Genomic DNA, 12,886 nt, shown 5'->3' with positions numbered 1-12,886 from the left:
GTGGAAAAATAGTTTTGAGTGGGCTACATGGTAGGGACGTCTTCTGTTAGAAAAGAGTAAGATACTTGACTCAAACACTGGAAATCAGATCATTCTTTCACAAATTAGGATTGCCTTTAATCACTATAGATTCAGAAAGGTGAAAGATCTATATACCAAAATACATACTTCTCTACAAAACCTGAAATTCTACTTCAGATTCAGCATGTTTGTATTTATCCATAATGTTTAATCCATGATGAAACATCATGATTAAATAACAATCCATTACGAATACATAATTATGATATTTACCCTGCCCCCATCCACTGTATCCACCTTTAATGTTTTCACGTCTCCCTTCTCCACGTCTCCCTCGTTCTCCGTCTCCTCCACCAGCCCCTCTAGACTTCTCCTCCTGCTCTGCAACTCCTTGTTGTCAGGCAGAGTCAGGCCAGGGGACAGGTCCAGGAAAATCAATGAATCTGTGTCTTGAGCTTTCTGAGTAGCGTTGGAAGGCAAAGCGTCAGTTCATTTATTTTTACCTAGATTTGCTATGAAAAACATTTCCATGTATGACTGACTGGGTTTCGAACCTGAGTCTTTTAGGTCTATCAAGGCTATGTTAGCCTGTTGAACAGAATCCTCGGGCCAACAGCTATAGATAGTCCTTTTTTCAGGATATTGTCTCATTCCAAATTAAGAGAAGTCCCATACCAGTACCTGATAACCAATTTAAAGAAATCTGCAATTGTATGTCTACAGTCCAAGTTTACAAAGCATTAGCCATAAAATGACGACATGAAACTCTGTCTTACCTGCGCTTCCTTCTTGAGGCACTCCATGGCCAGCTGGAACTCCCTTTCTTTCTGCCAGGCCTCCTGGATAGTGGCCTGGTTCTGTTCCTCGTAGGCCATAGCCACCACAGCCAGGATCAGGTTAACCAGGTAGAATGACCCCAGGAAGATGACCACCACGAAGAACACCATGTAGGTCTTTCCTGCTGACCGCAGAGTCTGAGGAGGGATGGAGGGACACATGATCTTTCAGACTATGACCTGAATTAGGATATCGTTTGAAATAAAGCTGACCATTTCCAGGTGTCCTTACTGACCTGGTGATAGAGGTTCTCCCAGTAATCTTGTGTCATCAGCCGGAAGAGGGAGAGAAACGCCCAACCAAAGCTGTCAAAGCTGGTGTAACCATAGTTAGGGTTCCTTCCTGCCTTCCTACATTCAAACCCATCTGGGCAATGCCTGGGGAGAAAACAGAAACAAAACATCAAAATAACGCCGTAAGGCTCTCGTCCAGAAACAAAACATCAAGATAACGCCGTAAGGCTCTCGTCCAGAAACAAAACATCAAGATAACGCCATAAGGCTCTCGTCCAGAAACAAAACATCAAGATAACGCCGTAAGGCTCTCGTCCAGAAACAAAACATTGAGATAATGCCATAAGGCTCTCTTCCAGAGACAAAACATCAAGATAACGCCGTAAGGCTCTCGTCCAGAAACAAAAGATCAAGATAACGCCGCAAGGCTCTCGTCCAGAGACAAAACATCAAGATAACGCCGTAAGGCTCTCGTCCAGAGACAAAACATCAAGATAACGCCGTAAGGCTCTCGTCCAGAAACAAAAGATCAAGATAACGCCGCAAGGCTCTCGTCCAGAAACAAAACATTGAGATAATGCCATAAGGCTCTCGTCCAGAGACAAAACATCAAGATAACGCCGTAAGGCTCTCGTCCAGAGACAAAACATTGAGATAACGCCGTAAGGCTCTCGTCCAGAGACAAAACATCAAGATAACGCCGTAAGGCTCTCGTCCAGAAACAAAAGATCAAGATAATGCCGCAAGGCTCTCGTCCAGAGACAAAACATCAAGATAACGCCGTAAGGCTCTCGTCCAGAAACAACACCTAGCTCCTTAACACCTAGGCACTTGTGTAAAGCTGAAGAAATTGGATATAGGCAATATGGCAAAAAATTCCACTTAGCCTATGAAGATGGAACCATAATGCTCATACCTAGATTATTCTTTCAAATCTACCTGTGCTTAGGGGTTAGGAGCTAGGGTTTCTGGATGGGGCCTAAGATCCTAAAAAAAAAACACATACTAAAAGAAATGTAGAAAAAGATTGGATCTCGTACCAATATGCTGCCTCTTTAAGGTGACCCCATACGAGGGTTCGGTTTGCTCCTAGCAGAACTAGGCTAGGTGGCCTGTGCTTTGCACTTAATGTGTTGTGAAATCTGTTGTGAAATGTACTGTAATGTCAACTGCCTGAACTGCTTTAATGTTGTTGGACCCCATGAAGAGTAGTTGCTGCCTTGGCAACATCTAATGGGGATCCATAATAAATGCAAGTATAAATACTCCCTTAAAAGACCTTGGCTTGAAAAATCTGTGGGGAAAAAGTAATTTGACTGTTTGTCCCTTTTGAGACACCATAGCCAGTATACGCTTCCTCAAAATAGTCTGAATACTCTAAGATAAATCTGTAATAAATTCTGACATTTATGCCGAGAATGTTTTATTCTCTCAATTTTAGATTTAACTAAGATGTTTGGTGTAGTATTTCTCAGGTAAAAAAAAAAACTCAACTAAACGCCATCATAAAAACCTACCGAACACCAAAACAATCAAAAACTTTTCAAAACAACATTTCTGCGTAACATATACGCAAACTGTTTCAACTGGGAAGCATGCGACAGGCTTTCAGTGTGTACAGTTCATGCGCATTCATTGGCTTGTCATTGCCGCACAGTGAGCTCATCCTATGCCTGTTATCTTAGAGAAGGGGAGCCATTAAGATAAATAACTGTGTCCACAGGCTTTATCCAAGCGACAAGGTCCCATACAGGTCATAGCAGTCACTTATTACAGATAATATTAATTCAGCAAGGGGAAATTTCACACATATAGTACATCAGCTTATCGGAGTAGTATGGGATTGTTGTTCAAAATATGTAGATGACATAATGGGACAGGTTTAGATGCTTTTCCATGACTAAACCCTCGCGTAGACAACACTTATCGGGCCTAAGAGGGTGATGTCAGCCCAGAGCAATGCCACTGCATGCCACCCCACGTTAGATATGCCCCCCACCCCCCCGAACCCCCATGACAGAAAGGTGAGTGACTCCGACACCCGGCTTCCTCTGAGACACGGACCATGCTCGAGTGGCTAGAGGAGCTAGGGGGGCATGTGAAATGGGTGGGTGTCTTGAAGAGTGAGGCGGGGGAGTTGAAAGGACGCGGCGCCACCAACCTGCCATCACGCCAGTCACTCGTCCCCTCACACCACCTCAGCCCTTCACCCAACCCTGAAAAGCCTACCAGGCAACACGTGTCAACCAGGGATAGGATTGATTTCAATTTAATTTGAAATTCTAATTCAATTCTTGAGTTCACTCATGAAGTGGAGAATTTATGTTGAATTCAATTTCAATTTCAACAGTTCAAGTTATGGAATTGGAATTGAATTCGATTTGTAAAAACAAAATCTTTGGAATCTTTTAATTATATTGGGATTAAATATTTTACATTTGCCAGTTGGACTTAATTCACATACTGTAGTATAAAAAATGTACTTCAGGATGTTTTAAATAATTTATACTTGTACATCTACAATTCCAGTATAGCTAGGCTTTCTGAACAGTTATATGATCAGCCTCAAAGCATGAGGGAATTTTAATTTGTGGACGTGTTGGGGTTAATATTGAATCGGGAATTTAATTATTATAATTGGGCCTAACACTAGAATTGAGAGAAATTGAACCATCTCAGAATTCAAATACTGACCTGGAATTTGAATTGAATTAAATGGAATTTACAGGGAGAGAGAATTGAATTAGAATTGAATTTATGGAATTAACCCAAACCCTGCAGGCAACATCCATCTCTCAGCGGCTTTGGCCGCGGCTGTGGCATGTGGAGGGAGAGTGTGAGGGTGTGGGGCAATGGGCTCTATCACCCACCAGACACGTCTTTGTGTCTCTGAGGACGTGTTAATGGACAGGTCCCACTTCAGCCTCTGGGACGCCCTTAATGGGAGGCCCTAAACCCTGCTCTGCCTGGCCTTTGCCTCATATCACACACACACACAAACACACACACACACACATATCCCAACACAATTCCCATACAGTGGCTCGACATAAACACGTCTGAAGTGGAGATAAAACAGAATTTAATCTATCATCGTTTTTTAAGATGTATTTACTACTTTTTCAATTTCAGAATCTACATGTAAGTACACCCTTTTCGTGTTTTCTGTAATTGTTATCATGGCTGTATGTACACAAGTCCATAGTTAGCCACGAAAACACGCGAGCTGAACAATGTTTTGTTATTTTCTAGTGGCATAAATCATTATGGCCTTTCAGGAAAACCAGGAAAGAGTGGCAGGGATTACACCGAGGAAGATGAGCACTCGTGCTATATTTACAGGGGTGAATATACTCCTCCCTGCCATTGATAATGCCACGCATCGATGTAGATGGAACGTTCTAAACGTTCTGAACTCTGTCATTTTGTGATGGTTCCTGTCCCAGATCTGATCCCAGATCTGTCAATCTGAGACCCAGATTATAATGTCACCTGTGTTTGCGATCTCTAACAGTGGGGCACCCAGAGGCATCAATACAATGGATCTAATTTGAGCCAGAAATGCTGGACTACAACATGAAGAGGAACAGGAAAAACATTTTCAAACATAACAATGCCTCACACTGTAATTAAAAGGACCACGGTTTGGTTAAATAAATGTTTTCACCCTTCATCTCTAATTTGACGGCACAGAAAGTGTCACTACAAACTTGGCAGTTGATGAGCAACAAACATGCAACAGCTACAGAATCAGATCACTTTTATAGGATACAGGTCCTACCCTGCAATCAAAACCCTGCCCGCCGTTCTTGTTGTTATGTGTAACGTGTTGTGTTCTTGTTAGCGAGAGATAGGGAGGAGTCACTGAGCAGGGAGGGGTCACTCAGCAGGGAGGAGTCACTGAGCAGGGAGGAGTCACTGAGCAGGGTGAAGTCACTCAGCAGGGAGGAGTCACTGAGCAGGGAGGAGTCACTGAGCAGGGATGAAGTCAATGAGCAGGGAGGGGTCACTCAGAAGGGAGGAGTCACTCATCAGGGAGAAGTCACTGAGCAGGGAGGAGTCACTGAGCAGGGAGGAGACCCTGAGCAGGGAGGAGTCACTGAGCAGGGAGGAGTCACTGAGCAGGGAGGAGACACTGAGCAGGGAGGAGTCTCTCAGCAACCTGTTGTTATGTGTAACGTGTTGTGTTCTTGTCAGCAAGAGATAGGGAGGAGTCACTGAGCAGGGAGGAGTCACTGGGCAGGGAGGAGTCACTGAGCAGGGAGCAGTCACTCAGCAGGGAGGAGTCACTGAGCAAGGAGGAGTCACTGGGCAGGGGGGAGTCACTGAGCAGGGAGGAGTCACTGGGCAGGGAGGAGTCACTGGGCAGGGAGGAGTCACTGAGCAGGGAGGAGTCACTCAGCAGGGAGGAGATACTGAGCAGGGAGGAGTCGCTCAGCAGGGAGGAGACACTGAGCAGGGAGGAGTCACTGAGCAGGGAGGAGTCTCTCAGCACTCTGGCAGCTGGGGGTGTGATTGGCTGCTATCCTATCTCTGGCCAGGGAACTGGGCATTCTGACATGGGGTATTTTGGGCACCAGCAGTGAGCCCTGGCCACTGTCCCGTTAGGAGGATCGGGGGGGGGGGGGGGTTGACTATATCCCAGGGAAGATAGTAACTACCTAACGGTTCATCACAATACGCTGTTGAAAAGGGAGCAGTAATGTACACTATATATAGTATATGCCAGTGGTTCCTAAACTTTTCATAGTCCCGTACACCTTCAGACATTCAACCTCCAGCCCCTCTAGCACCAGAGGCCAGTGTTTTTTGCCATCATTGTATGCCTGCCACACACACACACTATATCTTAAACATAAGAATGAGTGTGAGTTTTTGGCAGAACCCAGCTCGTGGGGAGTGACAAAGATGCTCTGTCAAAATGGCACCGGAAGAAATGGCAGCAGTTTTATAGGCGCCCAACCAATTGTGCTATGATGTGTTTTTTCGCATTATTTGAAACTCATTTTGTACAAGACGCCCAGTGACACGAGCCTACCAGACGAGCTAAATCACTTCTATGCTCGCTTCGAGGCAAGCAACACTGAGGCATGCATGGGAGCATCAGCTGTTCCGGACGACTGTGTGATCACGCTCTCCGTAGCCGACGTGAGTAAGACCTTTAAACAGGTCAACATACACAAGGCTGCAGGGCCAGACGTATTGCCAGGACGTGTGCTCCGGGCATGTGCTGACCAACTGGCAGGTGTCTTCACTGACATTTTCAACATGTCCCTGATTGAATCTGTAATCCCAACATGTTTCAAGCAGACCACCATAGCCCCTGTGCCCAAGAACACAAAGGCAACCTGCCTAAATTACTACAGACACTGTAGCCATGAAGTTCTTTGAAAGGTTGGTAATGGCTCACATCAACACCATTATCCCAGAAACCCTAGACCCACTCCAATTTACATACCGCCCAAAAAGATCCACGGATTATGTAATCTCTATTGCACTCCACACTGCCCTTTCCCACCTGGACAAAAGGAACACTTATGTGAGAATGACATTCATTGACTACAGCTCAGCATTCCACACCATAGTACCCTCAAAGCTCATCACTAAGCTAAGGATCCTGGGACTTATCACCTCCCTCTGCAACTGGATCCTGGACTTCCTGACGGCTGCCCCAGGTGGTGAGGGTAAGGAGCAACACATCTGCCACGCTGATCCTCAACACTGGAGTCCCTCAGGGGTGCGTGCTCATTCCCTTCCTGTACTGCCTGTTGTATTTAGCGCACATGACAAATCAACTTGGACTTTTATTTGAGCTCTTATAGGATCAGGGCACAAATAATAACATAATAATAATCAATAATTTTGCTCTTTATTTAGCCATCATGTTTATAAAACCTTATTTGTTCATTGAAAATTGTGAATAACTCACCACAGGTTAATGAGAAAGGTGTGCTTGAAAGGATGCACATAACTCTGCAATGTTGGGTTGTATTGGGGAGAGTCTCAGTCTTAAATCATTTTCCATACGCAGTCTGTGCCTGTATTTCGTTTTCATGCCAGCGAGGGCCAAGAATCCACTCTCACATAGGTACGTGGTTACAAAGGGCATTAGTGTCTTAACAGCGTGAATTGCCAAGGGCAAGAAACTTTGACTGCAGCCATTTCCAGAAATTTGGCAGTGGCTTCTGATTAAGTAAAATTTTCACAGAACTGCTTGTTGCAATTTCGATGAGGCTTTCTTGATCAGATATCGGTAAGTGAACTGGAGGCAGGGCATGAAAAGGATAACGAATCCAGTTGTTTCAGGAAAGTACCTGCATAAGGTGTATCCAAGAGGTGTATCCAAGATGGAGTAGCAGTTAGAAGTCTTTGTCTCGTCCCATGTGTATATAACCTTTTCTTCACGTTCTTTTTAATATTTATCCTAAACCTCAACTTCAAAATACTCTCCTGCAACACGCCTCACCCAATGTGGTGTGGATCTGGTTTTTTCCCTAAAGTATTTCTATTTTCATCTGAACTAGAATACCAAAGCTAGCTAACTAACTAGCTACCAGCTATCAATCAGCTAACCACTGTGAGCGGTCATCAGCTAAACTTTAGCTCGGAAAGCTCTCGCCAGTTCGTACAAAGTGCTTCAAACCAAAGCATACCGGACCTATTTTTCTCTCCATATCCCCAAATTCCTACCGCAAACTCTGAACCTTTTCATCTGGATCATCACAGCTAGCTAACCGCAACCCGGGTTGACTACTCCTGGCTAACGTTTCCGTCCCTGGGCTAGCACCAACTAGCCCGGGGCTAGCCCATGCTAGACAAGTCTCCCGGCTCACTCCTGGGCTTCAATATCCGGACCTCTTCTACTGCCGGTGCGGAGCACGAACCCCACCGATCCTCTACGACTGAAATACCGACATCATCTGCCCAAGGATTCCAACAGGCCCCTCAGACACGACATCCGCTAAAGGCCCATTCTGCTAACCTGCTAGCTCCCTAGAGCTACTTGGAACCCTACTTATTGATGACTGGTCTATCAACCTCACCGCACGAAGAGGCAAAAACAGTCTTACCCCCATAGCGATGTCCCCCAAGGCTAACTTGCTAGCCCCGGTCTACTAAGTGCTAGCTTGCCTGCCCCAGTCTGCTAACTGCTAGCCCCTGCTAACTGCTTGCTTGCTAACCCAGTCTGCTAACTGCTAGCCCCTGCTAACTGCTTGCTTGCTAACCCAGTCTGCTAACTGCTAGCTTGTTTAGCCCCGGCCTACTAACCGTTAGCTTGTTAGCATCGGCCTGCTAACTGTCTGAATCGCCGTGTCCCCAGTCAGCCCAACCACTCACTGGACCCATATGTTCACTTGGCTACGCATGCCTCTCTCAAATACCAGGAGCTGTGCCAGGCCCATCGGGTCTGTTGACTCATCCAGCTGTAACATATTTAATTCACTGGCTTGTATGCAAAGCAGTAATTGTTTCAAAAACATCTCCTGCCATGTCACTGATGCATCGTAAAATAGTGTTGTTTGATGAAGACATTGTCTGTATAATTTTCTGGGGCCTTTTCCCCCAGCATTGTCCCAACCATATCCGCAGCAGCAGGAAGAATTAAGTCCTTCACAATATTACGGGGCTTGCCTGTCCTCGCCACTCGGTAGCTCACCATATAAAACACTTCTAGCCCCTTCTTATTAATGGTATCTCTTGCTTTTATACATGTCTTACTACTCGAAAGTTGTCTTTATTCTCACTCAAAAGACTCTGGTGGCTTATTTTTCAAATTGTCATGTTTCGTTTCCAAATGTCTGTGCAAGAGTGAAGGTTTCCCGTGAGAGAGTAACGGTGAATGTGATTGGATGTTCATTATTTGACTAGGCTACCTGTATTTGACATTGTGTTTTTATTTTTGCTGAACAGTAGATGGTTTAATTTAATTTTTGGTAGTGAAACGAGGCTACTCAGGCGAGAAAAAAAACCTCACCCATATGTATAGCCCAGTTGGAAAATATAAATGTACTGGTTGAAAATGTGAAGTATTTGGCATACCCCCGACGGCATTGCGTGTACCCCTGGGTGTAAGCGCAATGCCGTACCCCAGTTTTGGAATATCTGGTCTATACTATAGACCCTCACTCTTAGAAAAAAGGGTTGCAAAAGGGTTCTTCGGTAGTCCCCATAGGAGAACCCCTTTTGGTTCCAGATAGAACCCCTTTGTGGTTGTCACGTAGAGTAGGCCAGAAGGCTAAACTGGATAACCTAACCTCTATCAAAATAAAAAGATGGCGGAACCGCAAAAGTTCTTCTGTGCAAAGATGTTTATTTACAAGTGATTCCGGAACAAAAAAACAACAGTACTGCCATCAACGTCTACCTTATAGGACAGCTTAAAAACAATGCTGCCCCATCCACAGAGCAATCCAAACTGCCTCTCTAGAGACTGGAGGAGAGGCTCCTTTTGTAGGGCTAGCCCCTCCCCTCAGAACAATTAACCCTAATTAATTAATCAATTAACAATACAAACCTACATTTTCCATGAACTAAACATACTAAAGGACATACATTGCAACACGGTTTTAAACAACATCACAACATAACATTTACAACATTACATCACTACTGACAATATCTTTCAATATACCCATATGCATTAATGAGCCCTTTGGGACAGGCACTATAAAGCCAACCCAATTCCCTTAGCTCGGGTCCTTTTCCAGCATACCCGGAAGCTACAGAGATGGAGAGAGAGGAACAGAACAAACAAACAATGCGCTCATCCACAACATTGATAAGTATAATAATTATTGTATCTCTCAAATATGAACATTGACAAGTGTGAAATGCATGCACCAAGACAGAAGTTAATTTGTGTGTCGACCCACATTGTTAACTTATCTTATAATGGCGCAGGGAGGAGTGATGAATATGTGTGTGCGTTAAAGAACCAAATGCTGCGTGCGTTAAAGAACCAAATGCTGCCCGCGGCCAGTGATGGACTTCTACGTCACAGTGGTTCCAAGTAGAACTTTTTGGGTTTCATGTAGAACCCTCTGTGGAAAGGGTTGTACCTGTAACCAAAAAAGGTTCTTCAAAGGGTTCTCCTATGGTGATAGCCAAAGCATCCTTTTAGGTTCTTGATAGCATCTTCTTTTTTGAAGAGTGTAATACCAGGGAAACTATTTGTCAAGGAAGGAACAGTACACCACTGACAACAGTACACAGTGTTGTAAAGTACTTCAGTAAAAATACTTTAAAAGACTACTTAAGTAATTTTGGGCGTATCTGTACTTTACTATTTATATTTTTTACTTTTACTTCACTACATTCGTAAACAAAATGATGTACCTTTTACTCCAGACATTTTCCCTGACACCCAAAAGTACTCATTACATTTTGAATGCTTAGCAGGACAGAAAATCATCCAATTCACACACTTATCAAGAGAACATCCCTGGTCATCCCTACTGCCTCTGATCTGGTGGACTCACTAAACACAAATGCTTTGTTTGTAAATTATTTGCTTATATGCTTTCTGGTTTGCTTAATATAAGGAATTTGAAATGATTTCTACTTTTACTTTTACTTTTGAAGTATATATACTACACTTACTTACGATGCTTAAGTATATTTAAAACCAAATACTTTTAGGCTTTCACTAAAGTTTTATTTTACTGGCTGACTTTCACTTTTACTTGAGTAATTTTTCATTAAGGTATCTTTACTTTTACTCAAGCATAACAATTAGGACATTTTTCCACCACTGACAACAGTACACCACTGACAACAGTACACCACTGACAACAGTACACCACTGACAACAGTACACCACTGACAACAGTACACCACTGACAACAGTACACCACTGACCACAGTACACCACTGACAGCAGTACACCACTGACAGCAGTACACCACTGACCACAGTACACCACTGACAGCAGTACACCACTGACAACAGTACACCACTGACAACAGTACACCACTGACCACAGTACACCACTGACCACAGTACACCACTGACACCACTGACAACAGTACAGTACACCACTGACAGCAGTACAGTACACCACTGACAGCAGTACACCACTGACAGCAGTACACCACTGACCACAGTACACCACTGACCACAGTACACCACTGACCACAGTACACCACTGACCACAGTACACCACTGACCACAGTACACCACTGACCACAGTACACCACTGACAACCATACAGACCACAACACGGATGGAGACCAAACAGATTGGCAGCAGCAGCAAAACAGTATTAGTGGTCTACATGCATTACAAACTAGTAGGCTTTTAAAAGTATCAATGCAGCTGTGGAGGATTTATTGTAACATCAGAGCACATGGCCCATGTAGCAGACAGGTGTGTGTTCATCAGATTGGGCCATTACATCACACACAGGGGGAGTGAGAGAGCATCTGATGGTTCCCTAGGGTCGCGGGGTGGAGGGAACATTGGCTTGGCTGAGAGTTGAGTCACCCCTTTCAGATCCAACCCTTCCACCCTGTGAAACAACAAAGCCCAGTGGGGAAGCCTTCAAAGACTGGTGGGTGGAGGAGGCTGCCTCATGTTCTCAAAGCTCAGATTTAGGCATTAGGCACCAAATGGAGGAAAACATCTGAATATCCAGAGGGACTACCAAGACAGTAAATGCCCCTCACCCATTGTGTGCCCTAATGAACATGAGCCAGGATTCTGACCAACCACAGGCTGGGAATAGCCAGGGCTGAGTCTTTCATTAGAGCTTCCAATGGAAAACTCTTCAAAAAATGTTGCAATGGAAAATGAAAATGAGTGTTCTTAAGTCCAGTTTATCCCTCCCTGATTCAGGCTGCTTTTTCCATTTGGTATCTAATGAACATGATCCCAATGAATAACTCTGCAATAGGCCTCAGTTCTCACAAAACCACACTTCCTCCCGAGGTACTGATACAAACAGAGAGAACAAATCAGAAAAATAATACAGAAATGAACTAAGATTCCTACACGGGTAATAATGATGTTCAAAATGTTACGTCAAAGAGGAAAATGAATAGTTTGGGTGTATTTATGTCACTACATATTACGTGTTTTAGCAGAATTACAACGTTCACTGGAAATGAAACTGTAGATACAGTATGTCCAGCTACTGTAGGCACCCATAATGTTAGGTCCTCTCATCTCACATAGAAACAATCTCATCAGTACAATCTACTACTAGAGAGGTCTAGGACTGAGGTCTATGATAATGAAAGTACTTAACATTTCTATAGCAACGGTATCCAGGAGGTTGTTGCCCATAGAGATTGTTTTGTGACACCTCTCCGGAGGATGTGGATCGGCCTCTCAGGGATTGGAGGAACTCAGTGGAGGCAGGTAATATGATTGTTTTGTCATGATTTATGTTTGATTTTATGACTTTTCTTATTTCCAGTGCAGCTCGTGAAGATTAGATAGATTGACTGATTAGGTAAGAATGCCATAAGATTTACTTTCACAAAATTGGCATTTATTAGATATTTCATATGTTATTCATGCATTTACAAAATAGTTTAGTTTCCTTTCAAATTAATTAATATATTGTTTATAAGTTGATAGAATGAGTTTATGCCAATTTAATTTATATAAGTATATTCAGTCTGCTCATAACCAGAATCCATAATAACATAATAACTCAACGTTTATCTTAGGTAAATAAGCTATAAAGTAAAACATCTGGAGAAACACACAAACAATAATACAACTATGACTATGCTGTTTCCAATCAAATACTTTGAGGTGAACCTGTCTGGCTTTTGACCAAAACCTAGAAC

The 12,886-nt window shown here is 43.7% G+C and overlaps 1 protein-coding gene across 1 annotated transcript in view; it reads right to left on the bottom strand.

The window, feature by feature from the left end:
* Nucleotides 1-12,886, bottom strand: part of LOC135522885 (sodium channel protein type 4 subunit alpha-like) — a 194,370-nt gene that overhangs the window by 145,190 nt on the left and 36,294 nt on the right. The window contains exons 8-10 of the mRNA XM_064949549.1: nucleotides 1,094-1,235; nucleotides 798-995; nucleotides 319-480 (exon numbers count right to left, since the gene is read on the bottom strand). Coding sequence (XP_064805621.1) covers nucleotides 319-480; nucleotides 798-995; nucleotides 1,094-1,235 — 502 coding nt within the window. The remainder of the gene's footprint in view (nucleotides 1-318; nucleotides 481-797; nucleotides 996-1,093; nucleotides 1,236-12,886) is intronic.

The sequence above is a fragment of the Oncorhynchus masou genome, chromosome 30 (assembly GCF_036934945.1).
Source record: "Oncorhynchus masou masou isolate Uvic2021 chromosome 30, UVic_Omas_1.1, whole genome shotgun sequence".
NCBI lineage: Eukaryota > Metazoa > Chordata > Actinopteri > Salmoniformes > Salmonidae > Oncorhynchus > Oncorhynchus masou.
The sequence above is the reverse complement of the archived record's forward strand: the minus strand, read 5'-3'. Positions and strand labels throughout refer to the sequence as shown.